Raw genomic sequence first — 24,277 nt, forward strand, 5'->3', positions numbered from 1 at the left:
GTATTGACCTGGTTTATTAATTTAAAGAAACATTCCTTTGTATCAAGCCCTTCTCTAGGTTATAACTCAGTAAATTCTCCCCAAGGGTATATTGTTGACTCCTTGTTCTCCCCCACCTGTCCCCTTTTGTTTCTGTTGTTGTGAGAGACACAAAACTATTTGTGTAGCATCTTGTCACGTTGCCCAAAGTGAAAGCCGTGCAAGCTGTGAATTACTTTTGGAGTGCTGGGGCTGATGCATGTTAAAGGAGGCGCCTTGTATGTTTACAGTCTTAGTAGGAATAATTCTTCAATTGGTGGCTGTAAGTGTTGTCACTCAGGTGTCAGTGAAGCACAGTGGTAGGTGGGTTCATACTGTTTCCTCTTGAATTGTGAAAAACACCCAGCAGTACAGTTCCAAACTGTGCCCTTCTGGACTTGGGCTGTGTGTGGAGAGAGCATTTTGAGCTGAATAACAGTGGAGGGTACAGGGCTGTCACTGGAGGGGTGGAGGTAGGGTTGCCAACTCTGGTTGGAGGCATTCCTGGAGGTTTGATCATGTGATCACCCATTCCCCAGTCTCCATCTCTTCTCTCTCCCCCAGCCCCCATTTCCCAGGGGTGATGGGTGAACGGGACTTGGTGCAAGTTAAGATACAGGCAGCAGAGTTTTGGGTGAACTGAAGATTACGGAGGGTGGAAGGTGGGAAACCAGCCAGGGGAGCATTGCAATAGTCTGGAGGCAACAAAATCATGGATGAGGGTTTCACCCACAGTGACATCAGGTGTCGCAGTGTCACATATTGAGTCATTGCATCCTATTTATTTGCTGTCTAAACAAGGTTTGTAAAACATTTTGCTCTAAAGAATGTTTAAACTATCTGGAGCACGGGGGGGAGAGCATGCCAAGAATAAATAAAATCTTACACAATGAGCAGGAAATTATGCCATCTGCAAATGTGGCCTTTTTTGGGGTTTGGAAATGAATTAATCAGAGCTGAGATTGGAATAGGATTATCTAAACAGTAATTTATGGGAAGTGGAGATTGACTGATTTGGACAGAGGAGGGGATGTCCGATTAGGAAAATTCCTGCTTCAAAGCCAACTTATCAAAGAGCATCGCCAGCCTGGTCTTCGATGCGGGGAGTAAGTCAGTGAGAGTTAGCGGTCGTTCAGCTCAGGCTGCAGATTCTGAAGCGAGAAGGAGACACGTTTACTGTGTCGAGTTGGACTTTCTCAGTGAATTGGCTGGCTTCCCAGCCCCACTCAGCTGATTGATCGCAGCCGGCTCTGGGCTCTTCGGAAAGGGGGCTGAGCTCCGACTCTGACCCGCCCCTGGACTTCACTCTCCAAACGGCTCTCCATCTCCCTCAATCTCAGGGTTTCTTCTTTGCCCCCCCCCCCCCTCCTCCATTGCTCTTGTATTTGTAGCTCGCCCCCCACCCCACCCCCCCGGTAACAGCTAGCTTCTAAGCGGTACGATGGTGATGGCTGTAGCCGGTCTCACTCTGCTTTTCCTGGCTGCTAGTCGCCCAGCTCTGGGGCTCGATTACGGAGACAGTTTCTACGAGTATATTCCGGACCAAGAGGACCCGGCAGATGTTGATTATAAAGACCCCTGCAAAGCCGGTGAGTATAGAAAGCTCAGCAGAGCCGGGTTTCAGTGCGGGTGCCCCCCACCCCCGGAGGAGATGGGTGGTGGGCGAGAGGCTTGGATTTTTATCCGTTTAAACGAGTTTAAAAGCGAGCCTCAGATCTGAGATTTGCAGCTAGTTTGGGACAGGGGGGTGGGTGTTGGGGGGATTGAGTTCCACCGAGAGCGCCGGCTGAAACTTTTGGAAAGTTTTACTGGAAGGAGACCGGGGAACTTCTAATGTGTTTCGTGTTTAGGATAAAATCTGAAACTTCACATTCATAGCAATACCCCCCCTGAAGAAGAAAGGGCAATTAATCAACAGGGTAATGTTGCAATCGGTTTGAGTTTTGTTGATACAAGTTCGATTAAAAGTTGGGGGAGATGTACTGAAAGGCGAGAGGGAGGGGAGGACAGAGGGCACAGGCTCTGGGAATGGGTTTAAATCCAGACGGAAGTGTCAGTTTCTGTCCGAGTTGAGTGAAAGTTTCCAAAATCTGGGACTGCCAGGCAGCGTTTGACGTTAGGACGCATTGTCTGGAGGAGGGAGCGGGAAATCTGAATGGATCAAAACGGGATGAAGGGAAAGGAAAGACCGGGGGAAAGAGTATAGAGGGAGAGATGGGGAATGGAGAGAGAGAATGACAGGAGAGATGGGGAATAGATAGAGAGAATGACAGGAGAGATGGGGAATAGATAGAGAGAATGACAGGAGAGATGGGGAATAGAGAGAGAGAGAATGACAGGAGAGATGGGGAATAGAGAGAGAGAATGACAGGAGAGATGGGGAATAGAGAGAGAGAGAATGACAGGAGAGATGGGGAATAGAGAGAGAGAATGACAGGAGAGATGGGGAATAGAGAGAGAGAATGACAGGAGAGATGGGGAATAGAGAGAGAGAATGACAGGAGAGATGGGGAATAGAGAGAGAGAATGACAGGAGAGATGGGGAATAGAGAGAGAGAGAATGACAGGAGAGATGGGGAATAGAGAGAGAGAATGACAGGAGAGATGGGGAATAGAGAGAGAGAATGACAGGAGAGAGGGAATGACAGGAGAGATGGGGAATAGAGAGAGGGAATGACAGGAGAGATGGGGAATAGAGAGAGAGAATGACAGGAGAGATGGGGAATAGAGAGAGGGAATGACAGGAGAGATGGGGAATAGAGAGAGAGAATGACAGGAGAGATGGGGAATAGAGAGAGAGAATGACAGGAGAGATGGGGAATAGAGAGAGAGAATGACAGGAGAGATGGGGAATAGAGAGAGAGAGAATGACAGGAGAGATGGGGAATAGAGAGAGAGAATGACAGGAGAGATGGGGAATAGAGAGAGAGAATGACAGGAGAGATGGGGAATAGAGAGAGAGAATGACAGGAGAGATGGGGAATAGAGAGAGAGAGAATGACAGGAGAGATGGGGAATAGAGAGAGAGAATGACAGGAGAGATGGGGAATAGAGAGAGAATGACAGGAGAGAGGGAATGACAGGAGAGATGGGGAATAGAGAGAGGGAATGACAGGAGAGATGGGGAATAGAGAGAGGGAATGACAGGAGAGATGGGGAGCAGAGAGAGAGAATGACAGGAGAGATGGGGAATAGAGAGAGGGAATGACAGGAGAGATGGGGAATAGAGAGAGAGAATGACAGGAGAGATGGGGAATAGGGAGAATGACTGATGAGATGGGGAATGGAAAATGACAAAAATGGGAGGAAATAGAATGTCAGAAAGACCGGGAGGAGTAAATGGAAATGGAGAAAAGGTGGTAGAGACAGAGCAAAATGGAGAAATAAGGAATGGGAGTGAAAAACAGACAAAAGAATATAAAATTGATACCGATAGAGAGAATGTTCTAAAAAGTGTAATTTCCTGCTCTGATCTAACTCCGTCTGCTGCTGGGATCCAACACACTGGTCAGTATATGTGTTAGTGTGATCCCTTTGTCACTTTGTAAGTGCTTTATCTGCATCATGCTGGCTCTTGTCTGTGCTCCTATCACGTAGGAGTAAAAAGCACTAAAGGCTCATGATTTCCATTGTTTCACTGTTTTAAGATGTACAGAAATCTTTCTATCTACGGTGTGAAGATGATGTTTGCATGTGAGGTTGTTGTGACCCACAGCTGTTCTCTCCTCACAATGATGATCCTTTTTAGCTTACAAGTAACTGGCAAAGGGCAGTAATTATTGAGGTTTTGTTGAAGTTTATAAACCGTGTTCACAATCCATTCACTTTGATTAAAACCTTGTAATTCACTGCTAACAGCTTGCTATCCCAATATTGTCCTTGCCCCATGTCTCAGTTTCTGTTTTGGGTGTCAGCCGTGGCTCAGTTGGTCGCACTTTTGCTTTTGTGTCGGAAGGTTGTGGGTTCAAGCCCCACTCCAGAGACTTGAGTCCATAATCCAGGCTGACACACCTGGTGCAGTACTGAGGGAGTGCTGCACTGTCGGAGTTGCCGTCTCTTGGATGAGATGTTAATCCGAGGCCCCGTCAGCCCTCTCGGGTGGATGTAAAAGATCCCATGGCACAATTTCAAAGAAGAGCAGGGGAGTTGTCCCTGGTGTCCTGGCCAATATTTGTCCCTCAACGAACATCACTAAAACAGATGATCTGCCCCACATGTAGTAGTTCTTCCCTCTCTGCCCATCGTCACTCTTCTATTAAGATTTTCCTATATACATTTCCACCATTCCACCTTTGACCTTACACGTTTTTTGGGGACCCACTGCATCATCGTTATCTGAAGGTAAGGATTTTCAGCCATACAAAGTGTGTGATCCAGTATTCAAGTTAAATAATATCATGCTCGTCTACTATCCGGGGGCAATGACGTGCCCTTGTGTTGGCCAGTGCACAGCTCCATGAGAGATGTGACTTAAGTTGAGGGCCATTTAAGATTACAGGATTGTGCAGGGATGGGAAAATACCATTTTATTCGATTCGTCCAGCCACATAATTCACAAACACAGTTTGCTACCATTATCCCGCAATTAATTTTCTCACCAAATGCCTCCAATTCCCTCTTAAAATTCCTGGTATTATAAACTTCAGTTACCTCATTCCTCATCCTCTAAGTCCAGTAGTTATATCTGATCTGTCAAATCTCTTCCCTCTTCTGAGCTCCAATCCATGCCCCCTCGTTCTCATTCTTGGAGCCCACAGAAAACAGTTTCCCAGTGTTCAGCTTGTTGACACCCCTTAAGGTGCTTGAATACCTCAGTAAGGTCCTCAGGTGCTTGAATACCTCAGTAAGGTCCTCTCTAAATCTTTTCTGCTGTACTGTAAACAAACTCCGCTTCACTTTTCTTCATGTCACTTGGGGGTCTGAGGCCAGGTGTCGGATTAGTAGCTCCATGCTGCCCCTTTTCCAGCGCTAGGATGTTGTTCCTGTAATAGTGTGACCAGAACTGCACACACTGCACCAGATGGGGAGGAACCAATATCCTGTATAGGCTCAGTGTCACACTCCGCGATTTGTGTTCTATTCCATGAAATGCACAACCCACGATCCGATTTGCCTTTACTGAAAATCCTGGAACATTTTCACAGATTTAAGGTAATTGGCAAAAGAAACAGAGGGGAAATGAGGAGAATTTTTTTTTAAAATGCAGCAAATTGTTATGATCTGGAGTGCACTGCCTGAAATGGCGGTGGAAGCAGTTTCAATTGTAACTTTCAAAGGAGAATTGGAGAGACACTTGAAGGGGAAACATTTCCAGGGCTATGGGGAAAGGGCAGGGGAGTGGGACAAATTGGATAGCTCTTCCAAAGAGCCGGCACAGGCACGATGGGCCGAATGGCCTCCTGTGCTGTATGATTCTATGAAACACTCAGCAAGTCAGGGGATAGTGTTTGGTTTTTTGTGCTATTTACCTTGTTGACTTTCTGGCCTTCTGACAGGATCCATGTGGTCCAGCTGGAGCCCACAATCTTGGCCGTGCCATGAAGCTGACTGTCCGCTGTGATGGTAAACAATACAGCAAGCTCCACGTCATAGTATCCGAGTAAATTACAGGGGAATGGTGCCTGTTCTTGGTTTTTTTTGTCCCAGTTTGGGTTATTTTTGGGAGGTGATTTTGGAATCAAAGAGAACTGCGGGATCACACGTCGCAGTAAATAAAGGGTTGGACAGAACACGTGGAGAGGAAGGTTCGTTTGGTGGAATTATGGTGAATAATGCTTGATAGAGAAAGCAGGGAAGTGTAGAGTGTGAGTAAAAAGCAATTTGTTCTTTGTGCAGGGAGTGTGTGTGTATGGAAGTTTGCCGATATAAGGTCTCCACTACCTAACGGGATTAGTTTACAATCCTGATGTGGGTTTGTCTGGAAGACCCTTTATCTGCAGTGGGTAGGGTGGTGAGTCTTTTCTGATGTTGCAAAGGGAGTTACCAGGCATTTTACATGTGAGACACCTGGTGCATTATTGCTCTATCTTGTTTTCTTAAATTCTGGAGGCAGTACCATGGAAAAGAGTCAAGGTGTTACATTTGGCGTGTGTGAGTTGGGATGGTTGGATCATCCATCTTCTGTGAGCGTATACAAGTGAGGAGTGGCATGAAGAGAAGTGAGGATTTTTCTTCATTTCACAGAATAAATCCCTCTTTAAAACTACCCAAGATTTGTCATGGTAACTTCCGCCAGGGACTGGGTTTGACAGAAGATAATGTAGTCTGGCCGGCATTCCTTTTAAATCCATCTGTTGAAAATATTTATCTATTCAGTGCTGTGACTGGGATTTCAGTACAGTGTAACACTGGGTTTGTGAAATCTTCACACCGTGGGAGCTTGAACTGTGGGGTAAAAAAAACACTCAGCAGGACAATTCTAGATTGTGCCCTTCAAAAACTCGGGCTTTGTGTGGAGAGAGCATTTTGGGCTGTGTAACACTGGGGTGAAGTACAGGTGGGTGCAGGACTGCCACTGGGGGTGGAAACAGGTTGTGGAGATAAGTTTTGAATATCAAGCAAAACCAAGACACAAGTTTAAGGTAGTACCGACACTCATCATGAGGGTATCAGTAAATGCATGGGTTTGGACACAAGCCCGTATGGTAGCTATCTTCGAAAAGCAGACAAAGTGAATCTGCAGACCCATGAAACTGGCAAAATAACGGAATCGACCATGAAGAATGAAGTTGAGGAGTACCTTTGTGAAAATAACCGAGTCACGGTATCAGAATGGCCAGATCTTGCCTGACTGACGTCCTTGACATTTTTTAGGAAGTGGCATCCCAAGTGGCCATCAGAAAGCTCTGTGAAAGAGTATTCTGCACAATGTGGACTAATAAAACCCATGAGATATATGTTAAACGCCTTGTTTACTGGTATCTCCTCAGTGTGCATTTTATATTTTCAGCAGCCTCATACCGTGGCACAACCTGCTTCAAAAAATCAGTTTGATTTTTAAATAAATATATTTCTGGGTGAATTTTGTGCTCATTGAGGATAAGGTGATGCACTTTGCTATTTAGCTCTCCACCACCCCAGTAATCGATATCAGGCCCATTCCCCACAGCACCAGTGTGATGTTTACTATTTCTAACGCTGCCTGTCTTATGGCCTCTGAGTCAGATGACCATTTAGTTTCTAAATCAGGGTTCAAACTGAAAATCCTCTCATTTCCCCTGGGAAAACAATACTGACACTATCCCAAAGTAATTTTATGTAAGACTTTCACCCCTACAGTCAAGGCCGGATTTTGAACCCAGGTCCCAGAGGTGGGCAACCACAGTACCACCCAGTTTCCACTTGGTTTTGCTCAGTAAGCTGCAGAAACACTGCAGCAGATGGGTTTTTTTTAAAAGAATTTTATTTTTCCTTTTAACTTTTATAAAACGTTGCTACGTTTTAGAGCGAGACTCAATAACTGGTCACAGTACAAACCAGCAAAACTGTTGATTCCTTTTGCCCCTCGTCCCTGTCTGTATTGGTGATGACTGTCGTATCTTTGATTGACATGCGCTGGTGAGGCTATTCTCCATGTATCTGGCATGCTGATGGCAGGAGCTGAATGCTGTGTGTTGTTTACACTTCCTGTCTTGTTACAATGTTAAGAAGCTTATAGACCTGCCCAACGAAGAGGACACGAGTTCACCAGTTGGGGAATCCAATTGTCTGGGACACAGGTTTAGCAAATATTGACTGTCCCTGGTTTCAATGGGTTCGGTACTCTGTGTTTGCCTGTGAATGCCAGCTTTATAGAGAACTTGGGCCTTTAAGGGTAATAAGAGAAAATCAAACACAAATGTACCCACTTAGAAGAAAAATCCATTTCAATTTACTCTCGATGCACTTGAAGATATTTCAAACACCTTCACCTGCTGCTTTTATTTTGCATGACACCGACAAACAGCTAAACCTGGTACTCCTCCCCCCACCACACACATAAGCTGGTGTTGTCAGGCATTTCAACACTACCGCTCAACTAATGGAGGAAGTCTACCAATGGAGTGTTGTCCATTAACCCCTTTAACTCTTTCAGAATCCTTTTTCACCCTGAACCTTTGAACATTTTTTCATGTTGTTGATAATCTACCATAGTGCCTTCTCTGCTGCACTCTGTCCCCTTCACACTGCCAACCTGTGATCCTTTCCTCTCCAACTGCCTTAAGAAACCCCCCATTTATTCTCCCACAAATCTCCTCACCCACCTCCACCCCATGCACATTACACTGTTTCACCCTGCAGTCTTTGTGCTGCAGCAGCTTTCTTTCATGTGCCTCCTCTAACACTGTCACCGTGTAATTACTCTTTGTCCAGCTTTCGTTTGGTGCTGATCATCTGCGTTGGAAAGAGCCTCGTCCCCCCCCCCCCCCACGGGGTGCCGTGAGCTCCCCATCGTCTGTGCCAATGAGTAATCCACCATCTCTTCACCCCTCCCACTCCTCACCTGCTCCTTCCTCACAAGCTCAGTGACTCCCTGCTCTCTTTCCACTCTCTGCTCCAACTGTTTTTGTGGATAATTTTTGCCAAATGTTTTAAAATTTAGAGACTGAGATAGTTGCCAAAGAGACTTTTGTTTTTTAAAATCAAGGTTGTCTATTGTACAGATTAAAATTTGGAAGTCTGTTCATACGTGGAGGTTAGAAAGAAAGCCTTTAATTTATACAACATAATACCCCATCTCTCAGAAACATCCAAAGTGCTTCGCACGCAATGAGTTACTTTTATGGAGTGCAGTTTGATAATCGCATTCCTTTGACATTGTAAAATGACAGAGTGAGGCCCATTTATTTCCCCCTACTTGTTATTTGTGTCTGCCATTATCCACATGGTTAGCTCATGTCTTTTAGCTGTTGAGATGCGAATTTCAGTTTGGATCTTGTTGTGCACTTCATTCCAACTTGTATCCGCGTTGGGTTGCAACTTCTGGTCAGGGATTTGAGTTGGGTTGTTTGTGTCTTTTAGCTACTAGGCTGCAACTGTGGGCCAAGTAGGTTCAGAACAGGGGAGCTGAGTCTTCCAGGGTGCTTGATTATCCACTGGGAGTGGTGGGAGGGAAGAGCCATCTCCATTACAGCAGACAATTGAGGTTCCATTATAATTAAAACAAAAAACTCGGCAATGCAGTGGGTTGGACACTGGCCATTCACTTCTGGGACCAATGTTCTAATGCAGCCCAGATTGATGTACTGACAGTCTCAACTGCCTGCTGGCTGCAAGAGTCCTGTGTGAAAAGGTGACGCAAGACCGCTGCAATTGATCTGTTGGCTGGCTCGCAGGGTCCTCCAAAGCACTGGAACACTGGAATGCATAATGCTGCGTTAAACACCTCAGCTGATGTCCTGCTCACTGCCTAACCCCCTTCCACAGTTCAGGGGCAGTACATTATGGGTTCAGGCGATGACACAATGATTGGACAGAGATGGAAAAATAGACTCCACTTTTAAAGGTTCATATTTTTGGTGCCTTGTTTACATCTTGGAGTTTTTTTTGGACAGCTGAGAAAAAAAACAGAATCTCTAGTCCAAAAGTAGCCTGGGTGGTAACACCTTAGTGTCAGTCACTATGTAGTGCAAAGGATTGGCGGGAACACACGGCTCCTGTTATTTGAATTTCTCCATTTTTATGTGACTTGAGTTGTGACATAATTGGGTGTTATTTTTTGACTGTGACGAGTGTTGAAAGCGGAGCAGGGAGTAACCGCCACCTTTGAGTTGAGTACAGTGTTGTACTGTGCGTGACATTTGTTGAATCTGTGTGCTTTCCACATTAATTGCCAGAAACACGCTGGCTGAATTAACAGGTTGTAGTTGAGGTGTGGGTCGTTGGAATGTTTGACTTGAACTAGGTGTTGCCTCACTGGAACAGTCAACAGCGTTAATGGCAGCAAATGGCTGAGGCTTGTCCTGGTGGAGGAACAGACTTGAGTTCTGATTTGTTCAGGAATGAAAATGTTTTGCTTTTGGTCCAAAACAAAAAGGTTTGACAAATTCAAGTTTGAACGAGCACAAAACATAGTTTTGAGATTTGCACCGATGCCAACTGTCACTCTTCTTGGAGTAACATCACTCCAGGGTTGATTAGCAGGAGCCGAGATAAAGTGGAGAGCTGACAGCTGAATAGATAGAAACCAAATGAGCAGTTCTTAGCAAGAAACAAAATAGTATCAGATTACTCTGTGTATGAAATGTGATGTTCAAACAGGTTAGCTTATTCTGTGAATTATTATATCTGTGAATTTGTACTGCTGCTTCTCCCTTTTCTGTCCTTCTTCTTGTGCCTTCCTTCCTTCCTCCTTTTATTCCAGTTAATGCCAAGACTTCGCACACTCTCCGGGGAGCTCATTGTCTTACACCCTCTCTGGGCATATTCATTTAACAAACCTGGACCTGATATTAATGAGTAATTGGTGCTCTGTGAACAGGACTGTGTTGTTCGTGTTGACACAGTGACAGTTTCTATCAGCACCTTTCCAACAGTTAAGCTAAGATTCTCTCTCTCTCCTGCTGCCTCCCCGCTTTAAGTACATAAGCCAAAGTGTCAGACAAATGGGGAATGTATCCATCAATTCCTGGCAGTGGGAATGAGTTTGGGGTTAAGATGGGCACGTTTGCAGTTTGATGGATGTGGGTGAATGGGGAGGCCTTGTCAGAGTGCTGTTTGCTTTAACATGTGTGCGAGATTTTTATTTCAGCACCTTCTGCTGCTTCAAACCTGTCGCTCTTGATTTTGGACTTTTAAGTTAAAAGCTGTGAGCTCCCAAGACCAGGGCACAGTTTTCACTGAATTTGTCTCCCTTAAGTTTGCTGAGGGCAGTGAGTAATTTTGAAGATTTAAATAGTGAATCAAGCAGATAAATCTACCATAGGTAGGCGAGTGGAAACGACACTGAGATGTGAGCAGATGTACAAGTGGACAGAGGAACAGTGCATCTCTCCATCTCACATGGTGAGTCAGATTAGACCATCCGGGATTTCACCAATGGAGTCGCCCTACTGATTGGGTAAATTAGGTTTGATCTGATTATCCACCGTGTCTCCCGGAAAGGTTTTTTTACCTTGAAAGGCAAGTGCTATCCAGCTTCTCACTTGCACTATCGCTACATATTTACAGCCCCTCTATTGCGATCACCATTTCTTCACTTTCCCCTGTGTTACGCTGCATCTGCTGCATTCAGTGAAACAACCATATCACAAAACAGGGCAAGGTGAAGACAACCCTTTGGCCCATTACTTCACCTAAACCCATCTAAATTGGGTGAAGGCAAAAAAGAATAAAGATTCCTGCGTCTTACATCAACCTACTAACAATCCCAAGTGTCAAGGCCACTGGTTTTTGGTTTTCATAGAATAAAGGAAGAATCACAGAAAATGGTCCCCAAAATACCAGTAAAAGTTCCTAGAATCTCACGTAATCAAAAGTGAATTTGTTTTATTCACTCGCCACAAACCAGTGTCCCTGATTGAAGGGACTAGCAGCCTCATTGTATGTTTAGCAGGATCGCTGGCTTTTGTTATTTCACAGAAAAATGGTTAGATTCATAGAATGTGTCCCTGAAAGAGCAGGAAAGGTTCTCAGAATCTTTGGACACTAAGGGAATCAAGGGATATGGGGATAGGGCGGGAAAGTGGAGTCGAGGTAGAAGATCAGCCATGATCTTATAAGAACATAAGAAATAGGAGCAGGAGTAGGCCTTCCGGCCCCTCGAGCCTGCTCCACTATTCAACAAGATCATGGCTGATTTTCTACCTCAACGCCATTTTCCTGCACTATCCCCATAACCCTTGATGCCTTTAATATCTAGAAATCTATCGATCTCTGTTTTGAATGTACTCAATGACTGAGCTTCCACAGCCCGCTGGGGTAGAGAATTCCAAAGATTCACCACCCTCTGAGTGAAGAAATTTCTCCTCATCTCAGTTCTAAATGGCCGACCCCTTATTCTGAGACTGTGACCCCTGGTTCTGGACTCCCCAGCTAGGGGAAAGATCCTCCCTGCATCTACCCTGTCGAGCCCTGTAAGAATTTTGTATGTTTCAATGAGATCACCTCTCATTCTTCCAAACTCGAGAGAATACAGGCCTAGTCTACTCAATCTCTCCTCATAAGATAATCCCGCCATCCCAGGAATCAGTCTGGTGAACCTTCGTTGCACTCCCTCAATGGCAAGTATATCCTTTCTTAGATAAGGAGACCAAAATTGTAAACAATACTCCAGGTGCGGCCCTATATAATTACAGTAAGACATCTTTACTCCTGTACTCAAATCCTCTTGTAATAAAGGCCAACATACCATTTGCCTTCCTAATTGCTTGGTGCACCTGCTTGTTAGCTTTCAGTGACTCACGTACATGGACACCCAGGTCCCTTTGAACATCAACATTTCCCAATCTCTCCATTTAAAAAATACTCTATATTTCTGTTTTTCCGACCAGAATGGATAACTTCACATTTTTAAACATTATATTCCATCTGTCATGTTCTTGCCCACTCACTTAGCCTGTCTATATCCCCCCTGAAGCCTTTTTGCATCCTCCTCACAACTCACATTCCCACCTAGTTTTGTGTCATCAGCAAACTTGGAAATATTACATTTGGTCCCCTCATCCAAATCATTGATATAGATTGTGAATAGCTGGGGCCCAAGCACTGATCCCTGCGGTACCCCACTAGTTACAGTCTACCAACCTGAAAAAGACCCATTCATTCATAACCTCTGTTATCTGTCTGTTAACCAATTCTCAACCCATGCCAGTATATTACCCCCAATTCCATGTGCTCCCACTTTGTTCATCAACCTCCTCTGTGGGACCTTATCGAAAGCCTTCTGAAAATCCAAATACACCACATCCACTGGTTCCCCCTTATCTATTCTACTAGTTACATCCTCAAAGAATTCCAATAGGTTTGTCAAACATGATTTCCCTTTCATAAATCCATGTTGACTCGGCCAGATTCTATTATTATTTTCTCAGTGTCCTGTTATCACATCCTTTATAATAGATTCTAGCATTTTCCATACTACTGATGTCAGGCTAACAGGTCTGTATTTCCCTGTTTTCTCTCTCCCTCCTTTCCTAAATAGTGGGGTTACATTTGCCACCCTCCAATCTGCAGGAACCATTCCAGAATCTATAGAATTTGGGAAGATGACAACCAATGCATCCACTATCTCTATATCCACCTCTTTCAAAACCCTGGGATGTCGATCATCAGGTCCTTGGGATTTATCGACTTTCGATCCCAGTAATTTCTCTAATACTATTTTTTTACGAATACTAATTTCCTTCAATTCCTCATTCTCACCAGACCCTTGGTTCTCTAGTATTTCTGGGAGGTTTTTTTTGTGTCGTCTTCCATGAAAGACAGACACAAAGTATTTGTTTAATTTCTCTGCCATTTCCTTATTCCCCATTATAAATTCTCCCCTCTCTGTCTGCAAGGGACCCACATTTGCCTTCGCCAGTCTTTTCCTTTTTACATACCTATAGAAGCTTTTACAGTCCGTTTTTATGTTTCTCGCTAGTTTACTCATATATTCTATTTTCCCTCTTTATCAATTTCTTGGTCCTCCTTTGCTGAATTCTAAAATGCTCCTAATCCTCAGGCTTACTGCTTTTTCTGGCAACTTTATCTGCCTCTTTCTTTGATTTAATACGATCTTTAATTTCTCTTGTTCGCCGTGGTTGGACCGCTTTTCCTGTTTGGGTTTTTGTGCCTCAAAGGAATATATATTTGTTGCAAATTATGTATTAATTCTTTAAATGCTAGCCATTGCCTGTCTCCCATCATACCTTTTAATGTAGTTCCCCAATCAACCACAACCAACTTGCGCCTCGTACCTTCGTAGTTTCCTTTGTTTAGATTTCAGACCCTATTCTCGGATTGAACTACATCACTTTCAAACTTAACGAAGAATCCTATCATAAGGGCTCCTTTACAATAAGATTACTAATTAACCCTGTCTCATTGCACAATACTAGATCTAAAATAGCCTGTTTCCTAGTTGGTTCCTCAACATACTGATCGAGAAAACCATCTCGTCTACATTCCAGGAATTCGTCCTCCACAGTATTAATGCTAATTTGCTTTGCCCAATCTATATGTAGATTAAAGTCCCCCATGATTACTGTATTACCCTTGTTACATGCACTTCTAATTTCCTGCTTTATACCGTGCCCGACATCACCACTACTGTTTGGCCGATAAACAACTCCCACCAATGTTTTCTGCCCCTTGCTGTTTCTTAGCTCCACCCAAACTGATTCTACATCTTGATCTTCTAAGCCAAGATTGAATGGCGAAGCAGGCTCAAAGGTCGACTCCTGCTCCTATTTCTTATGTCTTATGCCTTTAGAATTCATGTCATAAAAACCAGGATCACTCTAAACCATGGGATCTGCCAAATATCCATCCTCCTTATTATCGCTATGGGACAGCTCTTGCGTGTGAGGAGATGTTCCCGAGCGATCGTCCCTACTGCAAGTGCAGAGATGCCACCGTCGGAGAAAAGTGAGATTTATGATCAGTGAGAGTGAGACTGGTCACAAACCCACTGACGCACATGGAGCAGGGTTTATTTTTCAGAGTGAGATGCATTAAAAAGAGGTGATTATATTTAAATAAAAGTAAGTGCATCTCACTCCAAATGTGTGAGACTGGACTGATCTCGGGCAGGCGAAAGAGTTTCCTTCAGACAGGGAGACCTTATTAGCATTTTGCTCGTGGCTCACAGAGTTGCTATCTTTGGAACCAAGACAAAACCACCAAGTTCCGGTGCGAGTGGCCAGTGTATGCTTGTGCTGGGCTAACAGGTGATTTGATAGACGTAGTTTGATGCCAGACGTATCTTGTTGGCCGACACTGCTTCATTGGTCAAGCCACCCCTCGCGACGAGCTTTCACAGGCATGTTTTGAAGGAGCCAGTAAATCACCAGACAGAGAACACTCCCCAGAGATCCCCTCTTACTGGTTCATCCCTTCTCTCAGTTTAACTCTTTCAGTGCATTACTGAAGTGTGGTGGTAAAAATGGCAATGAGCTGTTTTGAGTAGTGCGCCTGCTTCAACAGGCATTTGGAGAGGCAGGGACTGATTAGGAACAGTCAGCATGGTTTTGTGAGTGGAAAATCATGTCTCACGAATTTGATTGAGTTTTTTGAAGGGGTAACCAAGACGATAGATGAGGGCTGTGCAGTAGACGTGGTCCACATGGACTTTTGTAAACAATTTTACAACACCAAGTTATAGTCCAGCAATTTTATTTTAAATTCACAAGCTTTCGGAGACTTCCTCCTTCCTCAGGTAAATGTTCAGGATCTCCTTGAAGCCTACGCATTTATACATATAGAACAATACATGGTGTTTACAGACTGCCCCTGCAACTGCCCGTTGCCAAGGCAATCACCGTGTTCAGACAGAGAGGTGTCACCTGCAGAACCCCCGAATACACATTCAACAAAAAAACAAACAGGAAAAAAAAACAGAGAAGAAAAACAGAGAGAGGCAGAAACATCCGGAAGGCAGAGAGAGCCAGCAAATGACCCATTATATTAAAAACAGATAACATTTGTTCGCTGGTGGGGTAACGTGTAGCGTGACATGAACCCAAGATCCCGGTTGAGGCCGTCCTCATGGGTGCGGAACTTGGCTATCAATTTCTGCTCGACGATTTTGCGTTGTCGTGTGTCTCGAAGGCCGCCTTGGAGTACGCTTACCCGAAGGTCGGTGGATGAATGTCCATGACTGCTGAAGTGTTCCCCGACTGGGAGGGAACCCTCCTGTTTGGCGATTGTTGCGCGGTGTCCGTTCATCCGTTGTCGCAGCGTCTGCATGGTCTCGCCAATGTACCATGCTCTGGGGCATCCTTTCCTGCAACGTATGAGGTAGACAACGTTGGCCGAGTCACAGGAGTATGAACCATGCACCTGGTGGGTGGTGTCCTCTCGTGTGATGGTGGTATCTGTGTCGATGATCTGGCATGTCTTGCAGAGGTTACCGTGGCAGGGTTGTGTGGCGTCGTGGACGCTGTTCTCTTGAAAGCTAGGTAATTTGCTGCGAACGATGGTCTGTTTGAGGTTGGGTGGCTGTTTAAAGGCGAGTAGTGGAGGTGTGGGGATGGCCATAGCGAGGTGTTTGTCCTCATTGATGACATGTTGAAGGCTGCGGAGAACATGGCGTAGTTTCTCCGCTCCGGGGAAGTACTGGACTTTAGCAAAGCCTTTGACAAGGTACCGCATGGTAGGTTGTTACATAAGGTTAAATCTCACGGGATCCAAGGTGAGGTAGCCAATTGGATGCAAAATTGGATTGACGACAGAAGACAGAGGGTGGTTGTAGAGGGTTGTTTTTCAAACTGGATGCCTGTGTCCAGCGGTGTGCCTCAGGGATCGGTGCTGGGTCCGCTGTTATTTGTTATTTATATTAATGATTTGGATGAGAATTTAGGAGGCATGGTTAGTAAGTTTGCAGATGACACCAAGATTGGTGGCATTGTGGACAGTGAAGAAGGTTATCAAGGATTGCAACGGGATCTTGATAAATTGGGCCAGTGGGCCGATGAATGGCAGATGGAGTTTAATTTAGATAAATGTGAGGTGATGCATTTTGGCAGATCGAATCGGGCCAGGATCTACTCCGTTAATGGTAGGGCGTTGGGGAGAGTTATAGAACAAAGAGATCTAGGAGTACAGGTTCATAGCTCCTTGAAAGTAGAGAGTAGAGTCACAGGTGGATAGGGTGGTGAAGAAGGCATTCGGCATGCTTGGTTTCATTGGTCAGAACATTGAATACAGGAGTTGGGATGTCTTGTTGAAGTTGTACAAGACATTAGTAAGGCCACACTTGGAATACTGTGTACAGTTCTGGTCACCCTATTATAGAAAGGATATTATTAAACTAGAAAGAGTGCAGAAAAGATTTACTAGGATGCTACCGGGACTTGATGGTTTGACTTACAGGGAGAGGTTGGATAGACTGAGACTTTTTTCCCTGGAGAGTAGGAGGTTTAGGGGTGATCTTATAGAAGTCTATAAAATAATGAGGGGCATAGATAAGGTAGATAGTCAAAATCTCTTCCCAAAGGTAGGGGAGTCTATAACGAGGGGGCATAGATTTAAGGTGAGAGGGGAGAGATACAAAAGGGTCCAGAAGGGTGGTGAGTGTCTGGAACGAGCTGCCAGAGGCAGTAGTAGAGGCGGGTACAATTTTGTCTTTTAAAAAGCATTTGGACAGTTTTTTTTTATTCGTTCACGGGATGTGGGCGTCGCTGGCAAGGCCGGCATTTTTGCCCATCCCTAAGAGGGCAATTAAGAATCAACCACATTGCTGTGGGTCTGGAGTCACATATAGGCCAGACCGGGTAAGGACGGCAGGTTTCCTTCCCTAAAGGACATTAGTGAACCAGATGGGTTTTTACGACAATCCGGTAGTTTCATGGCTATCATTACTGATACTAGTATTTTAATTCCAGATTTTTATTTACATGGGTATAGAGGGATATGGGCCAAGTGCAGGAAATTGGGACTAGCTTAGTGGTATAAACTGGGCGACATGGACATGTTGGGCCGAAGGGCCTGTTTCCATGTTGTAACTTCTATGATTCTATGCTTGCTTATACCCAGACCCACTGGTATAAAATGCCTCAGTGCTGAAATTTGCTGCTGCCGGTTTGCCCACAACAGTGACTACACTTCAAAAGTCCATTAGTGGATGTGAAGAGCATTAGGACATCCTGAGGATGTGATAAGGCACTTGGAGTAATCGGCACAATTCTCGTCTCCATATTATAGAAAGGATATAGAGGCACTGGGGAAGGTGCAAAAAGAATTTACAAGGATGATACCAGAACTGAGAAGATATACCTATCAGGAGAGACTGAACAGGCTGGGGCTCTTTTTTCTCTCGAAAAGAGAGAGCTGAGGGGTGACCTAATAGAGGTCTTTAAGATTATGAAAGGGTTTGATAGGGTGGACATCGAGAAGATGTTTCCACTCGTGGGGGAGACCAGAACTAGGGGTCATAAATATAAGATAGACACCAATAAATCCAATCGGAAATTCAGGTGAAACTCCTTTACCAGAGAGTGACTAGAATGTGGAACTTGCTACTACAAGGAGTAGTTGAGGTGAATCGTATAGATGCATTTAAGGGGAAGCTGGATAAGAACATGAAGGAGAAAGGAATAGAAGGACATGCTGATAGGGTGGAAGGAGGCTTGTGTGGAGCATTAACACTGGCAGTGACCTGTTGGGCCGAATGGCCTGTTTCTGTACAGTAAATTCTATGTATAAATATACAGGTTTGTTCTGTGCAGTTTCCCTGTTCATACTCTGCTCTCTCTCTCCCTCAAACATCCTTCCTGTACATTCTCCCTCCTCTTGTCATTACTGTTTCCCGGCCCCAGCTCTGCTGTCTCCTCTCTCAATGATTTTCATGAACAAAAATCAATTCTGTTTTATGTCTGTGCATACACACACATCAAGATTCAAAAAAACAAATGTTACTGGAATGCACTGCCTGAAAGGGTGGTGGAAGCAGATTCAATAGTAACTTTCAAAAGGGAATTGGATGTGTAATTGAAAAGGAAAAATTTGCAGGGCTATGGGGAAAGAGCAGTAGAGTGGGACTAATTGGGATTGTTTCTTAGACCAATACGTCGGGGAACCAACCAGGGAACAGGCCATTTTAGATCTGGTAATGGGTAACGAAACAGGATTAATTAATGATCTCAAAGTGAAGGATCCCTTGGGAAGCAGTGATCATAACATGATAGAATTTCACATCCAGTTTGAGAGTGAGGATCTTGGGTCTGAAACTACTGTATTAAACTTAAATAAGGGCAATTATAAAGGAATGAGGGCGGAATTGGCTAAAGTGGACTGGGTAAACAGATTAGATGGGATGATGGTGGATAAGCAGTGGCAAACATTTAAAAAGATATTTTATGACTCGCAACAAAAATATATCCCTGTGAGGAGGAAAGACTCCACAAAAAGGGTGAACCAACCATGGCTAACTAAGGAAGTCAAGGATGGTATCAGGTTAAAAGGAAAAGCATACAACATGGCAAAGATTACTGGTAAGCCCGAAGATTGGGAAAACTTTAAAAACCAGCAAAGGATGACTAAAAGAATAATAAAGAGGGAGAAAATAAATTATGAGAGTAAACTAGCAAGAAATATAAAAACTGACAGTAAAAGCTTCTACAAGTATATAAAAAGGAAGAGGGTAGCTAAAGTAAACATTGGTCCCTTAGAGGATGAGACTGGGGAAATAATAATAGAAAACATGGAAATGGCAGAGGAATTGAACAGATAATTTGTATCTGTCTTCACAGTAGAAGACACTAATAATATACCAATAATAGTGGAAAATCAAGGAGGAACTAAAAACAATCACTATCACGAGAGAAAAAGTACTAGGTAAACTAATGGGTTTAAAGGCTGACCAGTCCCCTGGACCTGATGGCTTGCATCTGAGGGTCTTAAAGGAAGTGGCTACAGAGATAGTGGATGCATTGGTTGTAATCTTCCAGAATTCACTAGATTCTGGAAAGGTCCCAGCGGATTGGAAAACTGCAAATGTAACCCCTCTATTCAAGGAGGAAGTGAGACAGAAAGCAGGTAACAATAGACCAGTTAGCCTAACATCTGTCATTGGGAAAATGCTAGAATCCATTATTAAGGAAGTAGTAGCAGGACATTTGGAGACTCATAACACAATCAAGGAGAGTCAACATGGTTTTATGAAGGGGAAATCATGTCTGACAAATTTATTAGAGTTCTTTGAGGAAGTAACGGGCAGGGTGGATAAAGGGGAACCAATGGATGCAGTATATTTGGATTTCCAAAAGGCATTCGATAAGGTGCCACATAAAAGATTACTGCACAAGATAAGAGCTCATGGTGTTGGGGGTAATATACTGGCATGGATAGAGGATTGGCTAACTAACAGAAAACAAAGAGTCGGGATAAAAGGGTCACTTTCAAAATGGCAATCTGTAACTAGTGGGGTGCCGCAGGGCTCAGTGCTGGGGCCTCAACTATTTGCTATATGTATCAATGACTTGGCTGAAGGAACAGAGTGTCTTGTGGCCAAATTTGCTGATGATACAAAGATAGGTGGAAAAGCAAGTTGCGATGAGGACACAAAGTGTCTGCAAAGGGATATTGACAGGTTAAGCGAATGGGCAAAAATTTGGCAGATGGAATATAATGTGGGAAAATGTGAAGTCATCCACTTTGGGAGGAAAAATAAAAAAGCAAAATATTATTTGAATGGAGAAATACTACAAAATGCTGCGGTACAGAGGGATCTGGGTGTCCTCGTACATGAAACACAAAAAGTCAACATACAGGTGCAGCAGGTCCGTAAGGCAAACGGAATATTGGCCTTTATTTCTACGGGGATGGAGTATAAAAACAGGGAAGTCATTCTCCAACCACAGGGTGCTGGTGAGACCACACCTGGAGTACTGCGTACAGCTCTGGTGCCCTTATTTAAGGAAGGACATACTTGCATTGGAGCCAGTTCAGAGAAGGTTCACTCGGTTGATTCTGGGTATGGAAGGGTTGCTTTATGAGGAAAGATTGAACAGGTTGGGTCTATACTCATTGGAGTTTAGAAGAATAAGAGGAGATCTTATTGAAACATACAAGATTCTGAGGGGACTCGATAGGGTAGATGCTGAGAGGATGTTACCCCTCATGGGGGAATCTAAAACTAGGGGGCATCATCTCAGAATAAGGGGTCGCCTGTTTAAGACGGAAATGAGGAGGAATTTCTTCTCCCAGAGGGTCATGAATCTTTGGAATTCTTTACCCCAAAAAGCTGTGAAGGTTGAGTCATTGAATGCATTCAAGGCTGAGTTATACAAATTTTTGATGATCAAGGGAGTCAAAGGATATGGGGAAAAGGTGGGAAAGTGGAGTTGAGGTAAAAATCAGATCAGCCATGATCTCATTAAATGGCCGGGCAGGCTCGAGGGGCCGAATGGCCAACTCCTGCTCCTATTTCTTATGGTCTTACGGTCTCTTTAAAAGACACAGGCACAATGGGTCGAATGACCTCCTTCTGTGCTATAATCTGGAATGGGACAACTCAGCATTAGCTGGATAAGGCGGTTGGGAACTGCGGAGGTTCAGCTGTTAAGTCAGGTTGCCAGTTTATACTGGCAGATGTTTGCATGTGCCTGAATCAGCCCAGCATGAGACCAGCTCATGAGGGAGGACTTTTACAACTGCTGCCAGCTCAGAACTGTAAAGTTCAATTTGTTTTTACAGTGGAAAGAGGGGAGGTTGGATTTCAGCTGGTCCAAACTCACCTGAGACTATAAGGAAGTTACTGATGCAGGGATGCTACCCTTTTGCCAAATTTAAAATTAGATAGGGGACAGGATAGGGAGGTAGGATTGATGCCTGCCTCAGTTGGTAGCACTGCAGCCTAGGAGTCAGAAGGATGTGGGTTCAAACCCCACCCCAGGACTTGAGCACATCATCTAGGCTGACATTTAAGTGCAACACTGATGCAGTTCCCCATTGTTGGAGGTGCCACCTTTTGGATGAGATATTAAACCATCTGCCCTCTTCGGTGGACATAAAAGATCCCAAGGCACATTGGAAGAAGAGTAGAGAGTTCTCCTGGTGTCCTGGCCAATATGTATCCCTCAACCAACATTATTAAACAGGTTATTTGGTCATTATTTCATTGGTGTTTGTGGGATGTTGCTTCATCAGAACAGGTAAGCAAGTGTGTTGCAGTCCGTGGTGTCACGCAGTCTTTCAGTTCTCAATAAATATCCGGATTTGATGGCAGCACAAGGCTCACATCTTGATGTGACAAGAGTTGAACAAATTCTGCTGCCCTCTCACTTCTACTATTGAATAGAGTGACTGAGAACAGAATTAGTCAACAGCTGTTCTTGAGGGACTTGCATTGAATGTGGAGATATTTGGCGAGGTGAGGAGTCTTACTGACCCTGTCCATGTGTTGGACAGAACAGCTTCATTTTGATTGAGAATAGCTGAAGTTCAACAGAGATCTTTATAGTGTTGTGCTACATAAACAAACCTTTCTCATGGGCAGCAATTCAATGTGGTGTGTTATGCAAAACCATCAATACATCAAATGGCAGACCTATGTAAGGGTTAGAGCAGTTCTGTTTTTCTTCAAAAACCTTTTTTTTTAAATAACGAATGTTATTGCTGGAAATGGAACACTTTCCATTTCAGACAGCCAGCGTTAGCCAAGGCTGGTACATCACAGGTTAGATACAGAGTAAAGCTGCCTCTACACTGTCCCATTAAACACTCCCAGGGCTGGTACAGCATCGGTTAGATACAGAGTAAAGCTCCCTCTCCACTGTCCCATCAAACACTCCCAGGGCTGATACAGCACGGGTTAGATACAGAGTAAAGCTCCCTCTACACTGTCCCATCAAACACTCCCAGGGCTGATACAGCATCGGTTAGATACAGAGTAAAGCTCCCTCTACACTGTCCCATCAAACACTCCCAGGGCAGGTACAGCACGGGTTAGATACAGAGTAAAGCTCCCTCTGCACTGTCCCATCAAACACTCACAGGGCAGGTACAGCACGGGTTAGATACGGAGTCTCCCTCCCTCTATAATGTGACATCTTTCCGTTTCCCTAACTTTCAATTCTGTGGCAGTTCAGCCACGTGACCTTTCTACAAGTATGAAGATAGTCGGTGATTGTCCATGGACTATTTGATCGTGATGAGAGGAGGTGGAGGCCTCATAGCTGAGTCAGATGTCTGCATAACATGCTCTGCCCAGGGGTCATTGGATGATGGTCAGGAGCTGGTACTTTGGCTAATGTTCTCCCTTGTCCATCCCGTTCCCTGGGCTTATTGTCGGTCCATAACTCACATCAGCTACCTTAACACAGACTCGGATCAAGATTAGGACCTTCTCGGAGCCAGTGAGCTATTAGCTGCTCCTAATATATTTCTGACCCTTTGATTTGTACCTTCAGATAGCAAGCTATAGAGCTGTGTGAAATAGACGAGCTCACCCTCAGCGCCAAGTTCATACTGCAGGGAATTCGGTATTGGCTGTGTTCCAGATCAAGCTTGCCAGTGTAAATGCTGCTGAACTAGTTCTCCCCTCTTTCTCATCCTCTGTGTGCTAATATTGGCACAAAACCTCTACCCCCATCCAGAGGCAGGTTATAGGTCCCTCTCTCTGCCGAGGAGCTGCAGTTTAAACTGGCAGACAATCTGAAGCCGGTATTCTCCATGTCCTGGCGTCCGCTCGCATTGCCAGGCAACCGGGAACGCTGGTTGACATCAGCTGTGTGTTCAGCTGCTTCTCCTGAAGAATGAACTGTCGAGGTAACTGAGAGCGCTTGGCCTCGCGCTGCACCGACTCCGAAAGGTATTTGCATTCAGCTCACACTGCTGTGCCAGCAATTATAAACTCACTGGGTTCAGGTGGGTTCACACAAGAACTTTTAAAGGGAGCTGCTGTGCAGCAGTAACTTGCAAGCGGCGTGTGACGATCACACAGTCAATTAATTCATTAGTTTTGTGATTGCCACAAGCCGCTTGCAAGAAGAAAAAGCCTTTCATCACTTTACACTGTGATATTACATCAAACAGACTATTGGTTAGAAACATAAGAGTTGCTGGATGAAATAAGACCGCAGTCCATCTCGTTGACTTTCTACCACTCTGGTAGTCGTAAGATACAACGATAATAGAGTTATTGATTAATCATAGCAATCAATCTCGATCAATTAGTCTCCAACAGACGCAGACTTGAGGTGAGGAAAACCCCAGTGATGGAGAGATTGGGAACCATCGGTCCAGAGTCACCTGTTCTCCCCAAGGCTGTTACACTCACCACATGTCATGTCTCAGATTACTCATACTATATCCCAAAATGTTATTTAAGAACATAAGAACTAGGAGCAGGAGTGGGCCATACGGCCCCTCGAGCCTGCTCCGCCATTCAATCAGATCATGGCTGATCTTCGACCTCAACTCCACTTTCCCGCCCGATCCCCCATCCCTTGATTCCTCTAGAGTCCAAAAATCTATCGATCTCGGCCTTGAATATACTCAATGACTGAGCATCCACAGCCCTCTGTGGTAGAGAATTCCAAAGATTCACAACCCTCTGAGTGAAGAAATTCCTCCTCATCTCAGTCCGAAATGGCTGACCCCTTATCCTGAGACTATGCCCCCCAGTTCTCGACTCTCT

The 24,277-nt window shown here is 44.5% G+C and overlaps 1 protein-coding gene across 1 annotated transcript in view; it reads left to right on the forward strand.

Annotated features, from left to right (window-relative positions):
- The first annotated feature begins 1,172 nt into the window (after positions 1-1,172).
- Positions 1,173-24,277, forward strand: part of bmp1a (bone morphogenetic protein 1a) — a 177,218-nt gene continuing 154,113 nt past the window's right edge. Inside the window, exon 1 of the mRNA XM_068001368.1 lies at positions 1,173-1,607. Coding sequence (XP_067857469.1) covers positions 1,460-1,607 — 148 coding nt within the window. The 5' untranslated portion in view covers positions 1,173-1,459. The remainder of the gene's footprint in view (positions 1,608-24,277) is intronic.

This window comes from Heptranchias perlo, chromosome 20 (assembly GCF_035084215.1).
Source record: "Heptranchias perlo isolate sHepPer1 chromosome 20, sHepPer1.hap1, whole genome shotgun sequence".
Taxonomy (NCBI): domain Eukaryota; kingdom Metazoa; phylum Chordata; class Chondrichthyes; order Hexanchiformes; family Hexanchidae; genus Heptranchias; species Heptranchias perlo.